This window comes from Amphibalanus amphitrite, unplaced genomic scaffold (genome assembly GCF_019059575.1).
Source record: "Amphibalanus amphitrite isolate SeventyFive unplaced genomic scaffold, NRLGWU_Aamphi_draft 000215F_arrow, whole genome shotgun sequence".
Taxonomy (NCBI): Eukaryota; Metazoa; Arthropoda; class Thecostraca; order Balanomorpha; family Balanidae; genus Amphibalanus; species Amphibalanus amphitrite.
In genome coordinates, this window is record NW_024881710.1 from 558,439 (window position 1) to 575,040 (window position 16,602).

At 45.1% G+C, this 16,602-nt stretch overlaps 1 protein-coding gene across 2 annotated transcripts in view; it reads right to left on the minus strand.

Annotated features, from left to right (window-relative positions):
• Positions 1-9,818, minus strand: part of LOC122385358 (alpha-2-macroglobulin-like) — a 55,570-nt gene extending 45,752 nt beyond the window's left edge. For both annotated transcript variants that reach the window (XM_043373580.1, XM_043373579.1), the window contains exons 1-3: positions 9,708-9,818; positions 3,082-3,257; positions 1,553-1,668 (exon numbers count right to left, since the gene is read on the minus strand). In XM_043373580.1, the coding sequence (XP_043229515.1) occupies positions 1,553-1,668; positions 3,082-3,257; positions 9,708-9,781 (366 nt within the window). In that variant the 5' untranslated portion in view covers positions 9,782-9,818. The remainder of the gene's footprint in view (positions 1-1,552; positions 1,669-3,081; positions 3,258-9,707) is intronic.
• Between the last annotated feature and the right edge of the window lie 6,784 nt (positions 9,819-16,602).

A 16,602-nucleotide genomic window follows, 5' to 3' on the forward strand; every position in this document is an offset into this window, starting at 1 on the left:
TGAACGGATTGACGGAGCCGGAGCCTATACGCTAAGCAGATCTTGCTGCGTAGACCCCGACCCCTACCATCCGATCACGCAATGCTGGGTAACGGAATAATTTAGATGCCAAAGTTTAACGTGCACTTCTAAGTCGGACATGGCCTGTCCCACTCAACAGACTTCAGCTGGTTGCGGCTGCTGCCATAAACCGCTAACAATCCCCGATCAGGAGTCTCAAATATAGAGCGCCGGAGCGACTCGAACCCGGGCCCTCACTACTGGGAGTCATGCTCTACCAATTGAGCTACGGGAGAGACTGTTTTGAAATAATATATGAATGATATATTAACCTTCCAGGCGGTGGGGGGGGGGCATTTTTTTGCCCCCCCCCCTTTAGTTTTTTCGATAAATCTCGAGAACCGCTGCGCCGATCGTCACCAAACTTTCAGTACCCTCCCGGGAGCAGCTAGCGCACATGGTGACCAAAAATTTTTCCAAAGGCTATGATAGGTTGGCCGCTAATGACGTCAGAGTGACGTCATTTTTGCCATTTTCGACCCAAAAAAGGTTTCGCGGGAAGAGCTGTCAGGCCTACAGCTTTAGAGATACAGAAAAATATTTCAGACATAAAAGGTGTGGAATTAAAAGGGCTACAAAACTGTTATTTCGGTTTTACGAATTTGTTGGATTTTGACCCCCAAAAATCAAAAAATAGATTTTTTGAATATAATAGCCAAAAAATCCAAAAAGTTTTTTGAATTTCGAAAAAACGGAATATATGTGATAGCCCCTACCGCCTTCTATCTGCATACCAAATTTGAGATCGATACCTCTTTTTTTGGCCAAGCTATAGCGAAAAAAAAACTGTTCAAAATTGATGACGTCAAATTTTCAAACTCAATTTTTAGCAATTCTAGACCTCGTAGCGCAAAACAAAGACCACCATTAGACTCCCCGTGACGAGCTGCATCGAAGCGATACCCATTTTATGCAAAATATCAACTTTGAAATTTGACCTTTTTTGACCTGACCTTGACCTGACCTCCACCAGAAAGTGACCTAAACCGTACCTGATGGTCTTACAATCAACACCATTGAGTTGGAAATGAAAAACTGGCCATAAAACATGCATCGCATAACCTTAGTAAAGTTGGGCTCATGTGGTGACCCTTGGTGACCTTTGGTGGCCTGACCTGTGACCTGACCTGGTATGACCAGTGACCTCTAATAGCAACATATGTACTAGACAACTGACGCCTTATCGCTGATTTTCGACAAAATGCTTCGGAGTAGTTTCGGAGATACGGGGGGGGGCAAAAAGTGCCCCCCCCCCCCCCACCGCGCAGAAGGTGGCTGGTAGGCCCACCGCCTGCCGGGTTAAGCCAAATCTAAGCGTTGCACCGACTGAACGCCCTCTCTCCATTAGATATTATTCAAGCGAATGCCTACGAAGCACTAACATACAGTTGTTTACGCATTACTCAAAAGAACAATCTGCTTTTTTTTGTTTAGTAAAAAAACGAACATCATGCCTATTTCCTATGTTGTTCAAGCCACTTAGCTTACTTACCGGAGATGTTTTCGTCGATTGGAAATAGTATCCCTGAACGGATACCTTCAGGTAGAGCGTGCCGGAACGTGATTTCTTCGGAATGGAAAGGGAGAAACAGCGAAAGTCCGAGGCACCTGAAAGCATAGCGCTCATTAGTGGCACCAAATATAGCTTACCGCTGCCTTCATCATGCTTGCAACACGGTTGCAGTAATATATGCAAAGTCTCTCACTCTTCTTTCATTTCCTTGCAATATAGGTAAGCATGTTGACTGGCGAGAACTGAAGTGGAAGAGTAATAGGTAGGGATTATTTTCGACACCCTGGAAAGTAGCATTTGCTTTAAAAACATAATTAGAAGGTTATTCTTAATTATCTTACCTATTTTAGAATACATTCTAACACACTTGTGTCCTCAGAGCTTAATAACTATTAGGCTTAAAGGGAGATAATGAGATTTCTTTTTTCTTAAATAAAAATTACTCGACATCTATACTATTTCTACTGTAGTTTCTAAAAAATATGAAAATTTCCTAGCACATTTTCGTATGTGAAAAAGGTTTTATTTTTGCAAAAAAGAAGCAGAACTTGCAGTACTTGTAACACCCACCGAAATGCGTTGTCCTTCTCTATAAAAAAGTTGCAGTATATGGCGCTTTTGTTTCAAACAGCGACGCTTGGGTTTTTGTTTATGTTATCGCCTTGTCGTTGCTTGGTTGTAAGGATTCTAATTTGAATTAGAGTTAATTCGGTTTAGAATTAATTAGATTCTAATTCGGGGGTACATAGTGCCTACTCTTCTTTGTTTCCAAGTATTATTTTGCGCCACAAATGAACGGCAAGCGCCAGAAACGCAGCCAAATCTTGCGATTGCGACTACGAAATTCATTATTTTGGCCTCAGAGCCTGAAGCGAAAAATACAAGCATATTTATTTCAAAAAGACTTCAGGTTTGTCGAACGGTGTTATGAGAATTTCGATAACAGTACTGCATAAGTTTTTCAGTGATGCCGCAAAAGTGTTGTATCTATCTTCTTTTATTGTGCAGTCGGCGGGACCGATTCAAAATTGAGTCGTTGCTACTAAAATAGCAGCATATGGCGACAGATGATGAACAGGAAAAATAGTTGCGTAAATTTAGACATAAACCACCCCCAAACCATGAATATCTTTTGAAGGCACTATAGACGACCATTAACTAACTAGATGTGATGAAGATCAAATGTAATGAATACGCTCATTTTACAAAATTACATGCAAGTACCAAAAAGTGATGTAAGTACTTATTCAACGGTCATTTTCAGCGCTCCCCGCTAACGTGACTTCAAGTTGAGATATTTGCGGCAAGGTACCGAATTGAGCAAAATGGTTTTAATTTACATTATAACTTGTTGTGTTTTGTCAGAAAATGGTCCTAACTCAGATTTTGTGGAAAAAGGTCATAATCTCCCTTTAAACCTAAGGACAAAGTATCGCACAACACAACGAAACGGGATTTCGTACCTTACATCCAGTCAGGTATGCAAATAAGCCGCGCAAGGAACTTACCTCTGATATATGTTTCTTTGTAGTATTTTGCTACGCTGTCAGCCGTTGTACTATTTTTCTTGGGCAGTAGGTGCACATTTAGCCGCACTGTTTGGCGTGCGAGCTGGTAAAACGATACGCAGCATTTCTCCTTCGTCCCGGCGATCAGCGACTTCGGACACGTGAGAAGAAAACCTCTGCAGACAGGCGGAGCAGCGCAGCTCAAAGACACTGATACTGAATAAAAATTATTAGAGGAATGAAAAAAAACATAAGGCTGTTTATTACCTACCCTACAAAGTGTCCAAATTGCAAGCCTTTTCAACAAGTTTTGCCTTTTTTATTTCCACTTAAAATGTTCTCTGTGAAAACTTTCTCCAGAAACCCTCCCAACACAAACCACGCGGGAAAGGACGTAGGCGAACTGCCCTCTGCTGGGTAACAGCAGCAACATCAGCCACCCATGCAGTTCACGTTCCATATAGGTGTGCGATGACCGTTGAATGCTATGTTTATGTATTGCGGAAGATTTTGGAACACCCATCAGTAGCTAATACAATTCCCTTCAGGCACAGAAGAGCCAATGGGCTCAGGACTGAGATTCAAGACTATCCTGGCATTCCCGACGATAGGGGAAAAATAGATATATAGATAGATAGATAGATAGATAGATAGAGAGAGAGAGAGAGAGAGAGAGAGAGAGAGAAGAGAGAGAGAAGAGAGAGAGAGAGAAGAGAGAGAGAGAAGAGAGAGAGAGAGAGAGAGAGAGAGAGAGAGAGAGAGAGAGAGAGAGGAGAGAGAGGAGAGAGAGAGAGAGAGAGAGAGAGAGAGAGAGAGAGAGAGAGAGAGAGAGAGAGAGAGAGAGAGAGAGAGAGAGAGAGAGAGAGGAACAAAGGAAAATGTCGAAGTTCGGCCATCGCAGGGGCATACTGATCAGTGATCAGCACGGTACGGAGTGAGGACATGAAACGAAAACTCCACTTCTCGCAAGATCGAATATCAACTAGCCTATGATATTCTTGATTCACAACATCAAATCATCTGATCACACAACGTCTATCAATTTACCCTCGCCCCGCTGGGGGGGCAATTGGCCCCCCCCCCCGTGGTTTTTCCTAAATAGCAAGAAAACGGTGGCGCGCAGCGCCACCCAATTTTCATTACCTTACCGGGCATCAATTTGACACCTCCACACCAAATCTCAAGTCTTAGATCACCTTAGCTCAGGAGTTATTGAGGTCAAACTGAGGCCAGGTTCGTGCAAAAATGAGCAAAAAACATGAAATCTTGAAACGCTCACCAATGCTACAGTTACTTAGCAATTTCAAAGTTCTTTATATGGTCATGTAGAGAAAAGACAGTGCTACAAAACTGTTATCTAGGATTATGTTCCAGAGGTCATCTCAGGTCATAAAAGGTCTCCAGTAGTTTTTGGACAATAACTTTTGATAGAGACATATGGTAGAGCAATGAAACACCAAGTGGTCACATCACGAGTGAAATTTTCTGATTAAATGTGTCATATTTGCCTGTATCCCGATGTATGAGGGTGTTTCGTTCAGAAGATCATTCAAATTTCTCCTATTAACCCACGCCGTGCTGGCCCCTCCCCCCTAGGTTTTTCGCAAATATCTCAAAAACGGCGTCGCACAGCGCCACCGTTTTCGGCACACCTGTTCATACATCTTTTCCACACATCTTGTGAAATTTTCAGACCCGTCGTTCAAGGTCAGGTCACCAGGTCACGTCAAGTGACCTTACCTCAGAAAAAGTTTAAAGGCTCGCTATAGCTACACCGACTGATTGATCACTTTTGAAACTTTTAGAGATTGGTAAGACTAACAAAATGTATAAAATGTTTATCTCGGACTTTTGATATCGGTGACCTAAGGTCAGGGCAATTTTGCGACCTCTCCATTATAAGTCAATGGGAGAAAATTGAAATGCGCCTCTTTTGGACGAATGTCGTTCAGAACCCTCTCAAACATTGGTTCATAGGTAAACATAACACACTGAATCGTAAAAATGCACCTGTGACCCTTCTGTGTGCCCCTGAGGTCATCTCAGGTCATGAACGGTCACCAGCAGTTTTTTTTTTGCTATACCTTTTGATAGAGACGTGCTAGAGCGGTGAAAATACGTCAGACAATACGGATCGACTGATATGCAGCATGACCCTTTCCGGTCAGGTCATGACCTTGACCTGAGGTCAAATTGTCAAAATGACCCTTCAAGGTCAACGTATAGCTCATTCCACGCGTCTCGGCGAGAGGAACACGATTCTGGCAAAATAAATGTCGTCACTGTCTCGAGTCAAACGTTATTGCAGAAAAAAACACTTTTCATAAAAACTGCTCTTTTTTAGTTTTTGCCCTCTAGAGGCTAAACCGTTGACTTGATGTCAAATCTGAGAGCAATAATCAGAAAGGTCTGTAAAGGGGCTATCGAATGCGATTTCCGCGGCGCTCTAGCTCTATTGGTTCCAGAGTTAGTCGTTGGCAGTTTCCAAAATTGTTGAAATGGTCAAAATTTGACCTTTGCTGATCTCTGGTGACCTGATCTTTGAACTAACCTAAAAATTGAACGACTTGTTTCCGTCATTATTTTTGACGCTCTTTCGAGTGCCGCTTACTACGTGTCGCTACGTTGCCCAGGAACCGAGTTAGAGGGGACGTGAAAACGCCCCTCTCCCCCAGCACGACACGGAAAACACAGGCCACCCGCACGGCGCGGGCTCACTAATACAGGGTGACACAAAAAAAGCGGTCATCATCAAAATTCGAATAACTTCGGAAGTTTTATTCAGATCATCACCAAACTTCGGCCACTTTAGGTCACACCTATGTAGCAGACATCCACCAAGTTTCAAGTCTTCACTACGAATACTTTTAGTACAGTGTGTGTTTTACGGACGCTCCACAATGTGCTCCAGGTGAGCGCCCCGGCGCTGCAGGGCGTAGGCACACCTGCATCCGGCGGGCAAAGTTGCCGATAACCCGATAAGAATAACGTTTCAGGGGTAGCACACCCCCTGAGCACTGTCTCCAGAGGCCATTGCACTCTGTAAAGTGCACAGCCATCGGGTTATCGACAACTTTGCCCGCCGGATGCAAGTGTGCCTACGCCCTGCAGCGCCGTGGCGCTCACCTGGAGCACATTGTGGAGCGTCAGTTAAACACACACTGCACTAAAAGCATTCGTAGTGAAGACTTGAAACTTGGTGGATGTATGCTACATAGGTGTGACCTGAAGTGGCCGAAGTTTGGTGATGATCTGAATAAAACTTCCGAAGTTATTTGAAATTTGGTGATGACCGTTTTTTGTGTCACCCTGTAGGTAATGGAGAGGTCGCAAAATTGACCTGGTCCTCAATGTAGATATTTGGCCTGGGGATTACGCAAGGCGAATGTTTGCTGAGATCGGCAGGTTTCTATGCCGTTTATTCAAAGTCGATCATGCACACTCACATCATCAAAGGTCGTCTTCTATAGGTACTACATACGTCGGCCGAAGACGTTTGAGCTTCGTGCCACTATATGGGACAGTCTCACGCCTCACCCATCTGGCACTCATGCAGTCATGCATGTCCACAAGTAGGGGTTGCGCGCACTAGACATCGAATTGTGAAGGTGATTTGTGGAGAAAAAAAAAATCCAGAACGAATGTCAGCGTTCGCTCGCCTCTGACTGCAGTCGCTGCTGGTATGACAATGAGTTGGGATCTCATGGTGGATCTCATGGTCTTAAATGTCCAAATCTTTCCTTGATTTCAATTTAGACAATTAGTCGCAGCGTGAATCCTACATACGTGCGATCTGAGATTCCAAGCACAGCCATCGAGGTCGACCACAGGCTGCAGCTCACAGGTCACTTTGGATCAGTGAGTGAACCTGTATATCTTTTTTTTACAAAGAATAAAAATTATGCCTATCGACCAACGTATATTTTACCGTTTCGAATGCGCATGGATGCGTATTTTGAGAATAAAATATCTGTAGCCTGAGATCGTTTCCTATATCGTGCTGAATATTCATCAAGATCAAGGTTTTTATATGTAAAAAACACCGGGCTGCAAATTGCATTAACTGGATTTTATGAAAAAGCAGCGAAACCTGGCTCATATACTTCGTATTTTGCAGCACCTAGTAAATCATGGATGAACATGACGTTACATTTTAGACTAACGCCCCTATATCACTAGCTAACAATGGAGCCCCTCTCAGGGGCGTTCCACGACAAATCGACAAATAAAAAATTAAATTTGCACCCTCATATTTGATTTTTCGTTGAAAACTGGTGTAAGGGCTTGTGATGGGCGGGGAAGCCAGCTGTGGCAAGGATTTTTTCTTCGAACAACGGTTTCCGAGATATAGCCTCGGGCAATTCCTGGAGGTCACGCTGCAACCCTATGTTTGGCGGCCTATAACTCAGAAACTATTGGTTTTCTATCATAAAAACTTTATATGATTCAACTCACAATCAACCAACAAACATTTTAGGTATCTCGGATCTCGGTATCTCGGAAAAGTTGACCTTAGGTCACGTGACCTAAGGTCAACTTTTGACCTTTCGACCTTTCGAGGTTAACATACATATGTTTCGATGCGGATTGACGAGAGGATCACGATGGTGCTATTAGTTTGTTCCTAGCTGGGATACCTTGAAAGTTATTCGAGAAAAACTTCATATTTATATGTAGTGCCGCTATTTTGACTTCATTTTTGCTCCTGTGACGTCATCTTTGACCTGACCTGAAAATGACCTCAGTAAAAATTATAGACCTTATCCGTGTGTACCCTGTACCGTTTACCGCTTGTCACTATCTTGCTTTGTTCTCGAGATCTCGCTGACGCTCCCGCTCGTAATAATGGACAGGTCATAAAAATGACCTGACCTGAGGTCAACGCAGGGCGATAACCACTTTTTTATTATCGCATATGAATGAAAATTGATAAGGCTTTAATCGTCATCAGACAAAATTGCAACTTTCAGTGGGAAAAATATCAAGGTCACTCTTCGAAAAATAGGTCAAAAGGTCACATGATCAAAATGTTCAAAAATTGAAAATCCGAGATAGCCAATATGTTTGTTGGTTAATTGTGAGTTGAACCATATCAAGTTTTTATCGTAGAAAACCAATAGTTTCTGAGTTATAGGCCGCCAAACATAGGGCTGCAGCGCGACCTCCAGGAATTGCCCGAGGCTATATCTCGGAAACCGTTGTTCGAACAAAAAAAATCCTTGTGACAGCTGGCTTCCCCGCCCATCACAACCCATTAGACCAATTTTAACCCTATTAGTGGCATGCTCCTGGCTACCCCCTATTAGTGGCAGGGGGGCTGTTTACGACCCCCCCCCCCCTTGATATCTCGAGATCTAACGGGCCGATTTTCAAAATTCAAAAGGCATTCGATTTCGCTCAACGAGATCTACATTTCTAAAAAAAATTAAAAAATGTCAATAGGGGGTAGAGGGGGGGGGTAAAAACGGGCAAATTGCAGATACATTTTAGACTGTTTATCACGGCCAGGTTTCTGAACCAATCTTAACGCAACTTTTGCCGATTGATAGAGAATGAACCAGGAATTCACAGGGATCCTAAAAATATGCATTTTCAAAAATCATAGGCGGATACAGATAATTGAGATTGGGGGTACACAAAAAGTATAGTAAATAAGGTTTTTGTTGGTACTGTTTCTAAAAAGGGTGGCAATGGTCTTGTTATGTTACAATTTTCTCATGAGAGAACGACTAAAATTGTATTGGTCATGCATAGGCGGTGTCAGGGCACCTATGTTGGGAGGTAAAAAATAACCCCCTTTTTGGACGCCTGGATCCGCCTATTATAGCAAAAACGTGTCAAAGGAGGATGCACAATAACTTTGTATATGTATCACATGATACCTTTCATTCACTGTTCGTAAAACTGGTGCAGTATCGTGATCTTCGCCCAAATGACTCGCTTCACGAATAGGACCCCCCAATTCCCAGTGCTCTGGAGCCGCCCCTGGTAAAGTTATGAACTTGAAATTTTCAGGGAATGTGCCCAATTTAGTTTTAGGAAAAGTCAGAAAATTTCAGCATCGTAGCTACAGCGGTTTCGGAGATATTCCCGAAAAACCTGAGGGGTGGATAAAAACAACCCCCCCCCCCTGCCACTAATAAGGCCTGGCTACACTATGCGTTTTCTTCGTGCGTTTTTTGCGTGTTTGCGTGTTTTGCGTGATATCGTTCTAGAAAAAAGAAGGATATTACGTTTTTGTGATGTTTTTCACCTTAAATTTTAGTTACATAAGAGTTATATTAGCTTTTGTATATAACCAAAGTAAAAATTATATAGTTTATAACTTTTTTCCTATAGAACGATATTACGCAAAACACGCAAACCTGCAAAAACGCACGCAGAAAACGCATAGTGTAGCCAGGCCTATAGGGTTAAGCAAAAAATAAAATATGAGGGTGCAGGGCACTTGTCGATTTGTCGTGGAACGCCCCTCAAGGGAAAAGTCGCCCCTCGAGCACCATGCCCCCCCCCCTTCGCTGATTTCTGGCTACGCCACTGTTGATGTTTGTAACAGCCAACTGTACAATAGACAAAGCAAAGCCCGTTAGAAGTCTGTCCTGTCATCCAGATGAACACCAGCTTACTTGTCGGCGAAGGAGGTTGCTGACGTGGCTGGCGCCAGTGCTAGCAACGCTAGCCAGGCTACCACCGCGATCATGGCTGCCAGTTCTGCCACCCAGTCGGCCGCGAGCCTCAGAGTGACTGGTGCGCAGGGTGGTCGCTCCCTTTGTCAGCTCGGCTGTCACGCCCGTGACAGACGGTCGATAGCGTCACCTGTTCCCCGCCAGTCAGCCGCTACACCATAGCTGACAGTCTTTGCTGGCTTGACGTGAATGCAGCCTGCTTTGTGTTGAGCTCCACTAATTCATACGCCTTTAGGTTGACTTGTAGATTCATTCCCGTTTCATTCACCCGCCGCACAGTGGAAACGTCTTGTCTGCGGTATGCTCTCATCCTTTCGGCTTTGAATTTTAACAGCCGAAACATGAGTCAACTTTGCAAAAAAAAAATGCATTATATACGTCGTAAGAAAAGTAATTTGGTGTTGAGGGGCGCGGTCATGTCGGAATCGGCTGGAAAGGCGACTATTTATGTTTTTCAATCTAATTGAAGATTTGCTCGCTTTGATTTCCTAACCCCATATCGTTCTTATTTTTATTTCAAGGGCCTTATTAGGGCCATATGAGCGGCCTTATGTTTTAGGGCCTTGAGCGGCCCTAACTGGGTCGACCCGCGATCCTTTTCACAGCCCAACGTCTTGGCAACCGCTCTACCGATCAACAAGCGATCTTCTGTACCAGACAGTCCCATCCTTTCTATTATTAACCCGCGCACCGACGGGGGTCCGCGTCAACTTAGAACCGACGGGGACGGGCGGTTGACCGCCCCCCCCCCCCTTGAGATCTCGAGAACGAAGCAAGCTAGCGACATGCGGTAAACGGCATCGGATACGCACGGACAAGGTCTACAATTTTTACTAGGGTCTTTTTCAGGTCAGGTCAAAGATGACGTCACAGAGGTCAAAAAGGTCAAAATGGCGGCGCTAGATATGGAGTTTTTCTTGAATAACTTTCGAAACTTAGCGAAGCTAGGAACAAAATAATGGCACTATCGTGATCCTGTCGTAAATCCGTATCGAAACATATATGTGTTGACCTCGAAAGGTCAACGTCAAAGGTTGACCTCAGGTCACGTGACCTCAAGGTCATCATGTACCCATATCATTCGATGTGCCTTGACGAGCTGAACACAATGAGACCACCCGCGTGGCTATAGGTACCTCATTCCTGTAAGGAGTTATTAGCAAAAAAACTATGATGACCTTTGATGACGTCACATGACCTTACAGTTGATCAATAGCAAAATAGGCCTCAATATAGTTAAGGTTGATTGGATTCGGATCTGAAGTCATTTTTGGTATATTGGGCCATTCCGACGCCTTTTAGTGAAAAACAGGGAGTTGATTTTCCCCCATTGACATTCAATGGGGAGGTCAAGAAATTTACCTGACCTTAGGTCATCGATATCAAAATTCCGAGATGAACAAATTGTAGCTACTAATGATCTCATTACATCTTGCGACCTTCAAAAGCCTCAGTCATCACGTAGCTCTGACGCGGTGACAAAGTTGCAAAAAAGTGATTTGAGGTTGGGTTATTCGAAGTGACCTCGTGACAAGGTAGGGGGTTGAAGCTTGCACACCATGTGTAAAATTGACAAGGGAATATTCATGCCAAATTTTGCGGCGTCCCGCTATTCACGAAAAACCTCAGGGTCAGGGGGGCGATTAACCGCCCGGCGCCCCCCCCCCCCACCCCCTGTCGATGCGCGGGTTAATTCAACAATTTTTATTGCGACCGACACAAGTGTTACGTTATTCCGCAGGCCATAGCCTGCTTTGACCGGGTGGATTACGCTAAAACTTGACCAGGTGGTCGACATTGGACCGGGCGATGTATTACCATGCATCCTGCTTGGGGTGTACTGACTACTGATTGTGCACACGTTGTACAGGGGCCGACCCAAACGCTGGGCTAAGAAACGGCTGGGCTGAATACGCTCAAATTTGGCTCCCTGTTGGGAACCGATGAGAAGAGTGCCCGGCAACTCAGCTATGGATTCAGTATACGTGTGCACTTGCACACGCGCCCGGGCCGTTTCCACATCTCAAGCGTACTAAAATGTGTCTTCCTGGCACAGAATGCGTATTATGAAATTGACGCTACCTTTTACTTTCATACCTACCTCATGGACTTCATGTCATTTAACCTTTCGAAGTTCGAGCCGGAAATATTGATATTTCAATTGAAACTGGTGACATGGCTTTTAAAATATAAGAAACTTAAAGTAAATCATTTTCGGGATTGCACCATCCAAAACAAGTAAGGATTAGTCGATTTCAGGTAGTTAGCCCAGTTGCATGATGCAAGCGCACATGGTCATCTTGTCATCCAACTCTGACAAAATGGGTGGCCCCATGGTGACAAACAAGGCAGCGCAGGTGGCGGTACAAATGTCAGCGCTGCTCCATCGAGCAGGGGGGGGGGGGCTCACGTGGGCGGAGAGGCGGTTAGACGCCCACATCGGCGGCACCGCCGCGAGCTCGTGGCCGTCACGGCTGTCAAACTGACCGGCCGACGGGGTTCCCTCGGCCGGTGACTAACCGCCAGCAGACACCAGTACTGACAGCGTGCAAGGCTCCAAAAGATAATGATGGACCAAAAACCTCTGCATACCTCGGATGGACAAAATTCGACACCCACGGACCCAAGAGTCCGTGGGTGCACCCGGACATGCGATTCTACTGGCGCAAGATTATCTCTTTTTTTTTGGCGTAAGAGGATCGCTCGGAATGCTTTATTGTTTGACAAGTTTTCGCCTTTAGAAACATTCTGCACTAGGTACATTTGGACTGTTCGCACTATTACATATGTATACCCACTACCGCCGCCGCCTACCCATCCCTATCCTAATTCCAAATATATCGTCGCCACAGCCTAGAAACGGAGAGCTGCGCTTTACCGACCCCAATATTCTTACAGATAAGGTTGGGACGCCAATCACGTGATCCTTTTTCTGCTTTTCCCAACCCTACTCACGATTTTCATAAGCCTTGATTTATTCCTTGCACAGAGACGTTTGTAGTTATTTTATATACAAAAACTAATTTAATGATATTTGAAAGTAACAAACAGATTTTACTCCTAATCTAAAAAAATGAATTTATTCGCGTTTCATTAATTTAATCAGCTGACAACCATCACCCATCGTCCTCGATGTAGCCGAACTTGGCGCACTCAGATAGTGTTCGAAATTTGTGACGCTCACTTGTTGCTATGGCGACCGAGCAGTACCTACGATTTTCATTTGTCAACAAGTGCTTACGGAGCTGCCGCTCACACTTTTGAACACAGTCTTTATGCGTCAGTTTGTTTTACGCGTCATATCTGAAACATGTTTCGTGAGGCTCCAAAACCATTCAATTCATCTCCTTCAAAAGAAGTGTTTTGTAACATTTTCGATATGTTTTTTGGGCTTAATTGCTAGCTCCATTCATCCTTTCTTGCGTGAGGATAGTCATCACTCGAGGACCAGTCGTTGAAAGCAAGGAACAACGACAAGAAGAAGGTCTTGTAAAAAGTCGCAGCGATTGCATTGAGCATTAAATGACGAAAATATTTTTACCCCCCACCGCCTCAGGCGATCACGTGCCGTCACCCACCTGACCGACCCAATCTTTCGATATTCATTATCACGGCTGACCTATGTTGAGGTCACAGGTGTAACACCCATAGCCTTATGCGGGGCCGTGTGCATTAACCCTCGCCCGCACATGCCATTTTCCCATCCTAGAACGCACATGGGGGGGGGGGTGGTTGCCACCCCCCCCCCCCGCGCCATTTCGTTCCTGTTGGAGATAGAGCTTAGCGGTAAAGACCAAAAAGATTCTTTGGGAAGAGACGAATCCAATGATACCCAGTTTTACCTTCTCAGGTCAGTCATTGACCTTCCAGGTCAGGTCAAACTAAAAAATGTTGCTGTTTTGGGTCACCGTTGGATATCAAGTGCGCTGCTTATCAAATACCGATGACGATGCTGTTTTCTGGTGCCAAGCCAGCTAGAACCTCTTTGTCACACTACCCGACCAGAATTTTGCTGCTGAGGTCATTTCAGGTCAAGTTAGGTCAAGGTCAATTATATGTGTTTGTATGTCTGTGTGTGTCTGTGTGTATACTGATGTGTGCACCGATCAGGGGGGCGACACGGCTATTCGCGCAATGTATTCATTTATGCGCCTCGCGGGGCCTTGCGATGACGCGGCTGGAGGCAACTACTCAGCGCGCTAGGATACTTCTGGCGGGGTCGGGCGCTGTACGGTGTGCGATGAAAGGGTTTTTGGCGGGCAGGCATAGACGAGGTATTGAATTTGAATCAACATCAGCAATCGGGTGGGGTTCTAATCGAGCTTGGGATGGGGAAAGCCGAAAATGTCACGGTCGGGTCGGCTCAGGACTCCGACGGGGCCGGGCTCCGTGCGGTGTATAGTATATTTAGGCGGGCAGACAGAGATGAGCTATCGGATTTGAATTCACATTATCATCGGGTGTCTGATGGGATTTGAAGACGTTTTTAGTAAAGCTGGGAGTGGGGCAGCCCACTGACGGATCCAGGGGAAGGCATTTGAGGCTATTGTCTTCCGTTCCCCTACAACCGGGGCACCGTCCGAAATCGCTGCCGGGTACTGCAGCTCCCCGGAGTTTCCCGGGACCGATGGTAAAACAACAGCTCCTGCGGTGCCCCTATTCCTCAACAAAATGACAGACCAACTATGCTTGCCTATGTTCAGGCATTATCTCTGATGGTTATCCGCCCAGTACAGCTTGTGTTGGCTGTCAACAACCATCGACGATGTTATCCCGGTCATTCACCCACCCCGTCTCCTTAAAAATAAACTATTAGATTCGGCCTGGGTCCTAACGACCCCTACAGATTCGCCAGAGACCGGATCGGGTCGCCGTTATTGCACCCGTCTTAGCGTCCTTAGGTGCATAGACAGCTTCGACCACGGACGTCGGTCAGGGTGATCGTTCTACTAATGTACGCACCATCAAGGCCTAGGAGGCATCGAGATTTATAAGAATGCTGTCTGTAGATCAATCAACATAACAATGGTGGTATGCAACCGCATTAAAATCTCTTCCCGGCTCCCGCTTGGCTCCCGCAACGTTCCAACACCCCTCCGTTATGCATTCGTTTGATGTGTCCACCGAGCCGGCTTGCCTCCAATGACGTCATCGGCCGCCCGGCGGCGTTCAAGGTCAAACAGCTGGTGTCCTTACCTGGAGTTCTATAGCCTTGGCACCGATTGTTTTTGGGTCCATACTACATGAAATCATGATCTGAGAAGCTTTTACCAAAAATGCAGTCAAAAAACTTCACAAAAAGTAAATTCAGCTTGCCTAAAACGCAATTATCTTAGATGACCTAGGTTGACCTTGACCCTGACCTTGACCCCTGTACATCGTCGAACAACATGTTCCATGATAGGTGGGAGGTAAGACTGGCAAAAAAGGCCGAAATCAGGGTGTCAAAAGCTCACAAGGCCCATGGCAGGCGCAAGATGTTGAGAATTGGCCATTTGGGTCATGACATGACCTGAAAAACAAGGTCATATCTCCGAAACCAAAAATCACAGAAACTTGAAATTTTCAGTGGACCTCAAGAAAGGATAGAGGAGCAGCTATACGAAAAATCAGCCTTCTAGCTCTAAAAATGTTGAGTGCAGAGCAGAAAGACTACCTGGGGGGGGTGGCAGCCCCCCCCCCATGTGCGGGCGAGGGTTAAGAAAATATAGCACCGTGCAAAATCGCTATAATTGCTAGTAAAAACCGTATACAGGGTGATTCATAGCCGTGTGACCGAAAATAAATGAAAACTACAGGAAATGCTTTCGTGTTACATGCGATTGCTAAGCACCATATGAAAGAGCCAAATCTGAAGTTTTGATCCATGTATTGTATCAGTCATATACACTTTTCCTGTGAAGCTCACACTCATTTTAGACAAGATGCTCAAAATGGCCACCTCGGCGACGGATGACTCCAGCACCAGAGCCCTAAAGTTGGCGATGGCGCGGGCGCACCACATGTCTAAGGAAATGGAGCCAAAGAAGCTTGCAATGGCGTCCTTCAGTCGCATAATATCCTGGGGACTCTCCTAAAAGATCTCGGACTTTGTATAGCCCCGAGGAAAAATTGCATGCGATGTTGAGATCCGGCGAGTGTGGTGCCCACGGGACATCAGCGCTCTTTGAAATCAACTTTCCGGGGTTCGCTTACCATTTTTTTTCTGCCGTATTTATCATTAAACCGTGTCCTCTGTTTTGAATTTATTAACAATTCTATTAATTGTTATCTTCTTTGGAGCTTCCCTATAGTGCAGGCCCTCAGACGTGAAGAACTATCCTGGTGTCCGCTTAACGGACTGCGTTGAATTATACAAATTACACATTTCTACATTTTGCTGCACTGTGTACATCTTGAGCGATATACAGAGACCAGACCAAGACCGAACAAAACTTCATAAAATTTGCTACTAGCACGTGAAATTTCACGCGAAAATATGCAATCCTCTTCTCAAGAGAGATCAACTAAATAGGTCACACGGCTATGAATCACCCTGTAAATTCCAAAGCTTAATTTTCGACCATGCTTTAGAGTTGTTGATGCTATATTATATGGTGCTTGTTCACAGCATTTTGGTAAAACATGCAAAACTAAATACAGAATGTCATCCCTTTTTCACATTCACACCCGCGCATGACTGGGGTATACATATTTCATAACGGGAGTGAAGGGGGGTGCCCGGCCCCTTGTATCTTCGAAGGCACTGGTCCGATTCAAGGCCCGATTGTAAAAATTCAAGCGGCTTTGGGTAGGCCTGGAAAGCTATCGAACGTATCTACCTAATTTTATCGAA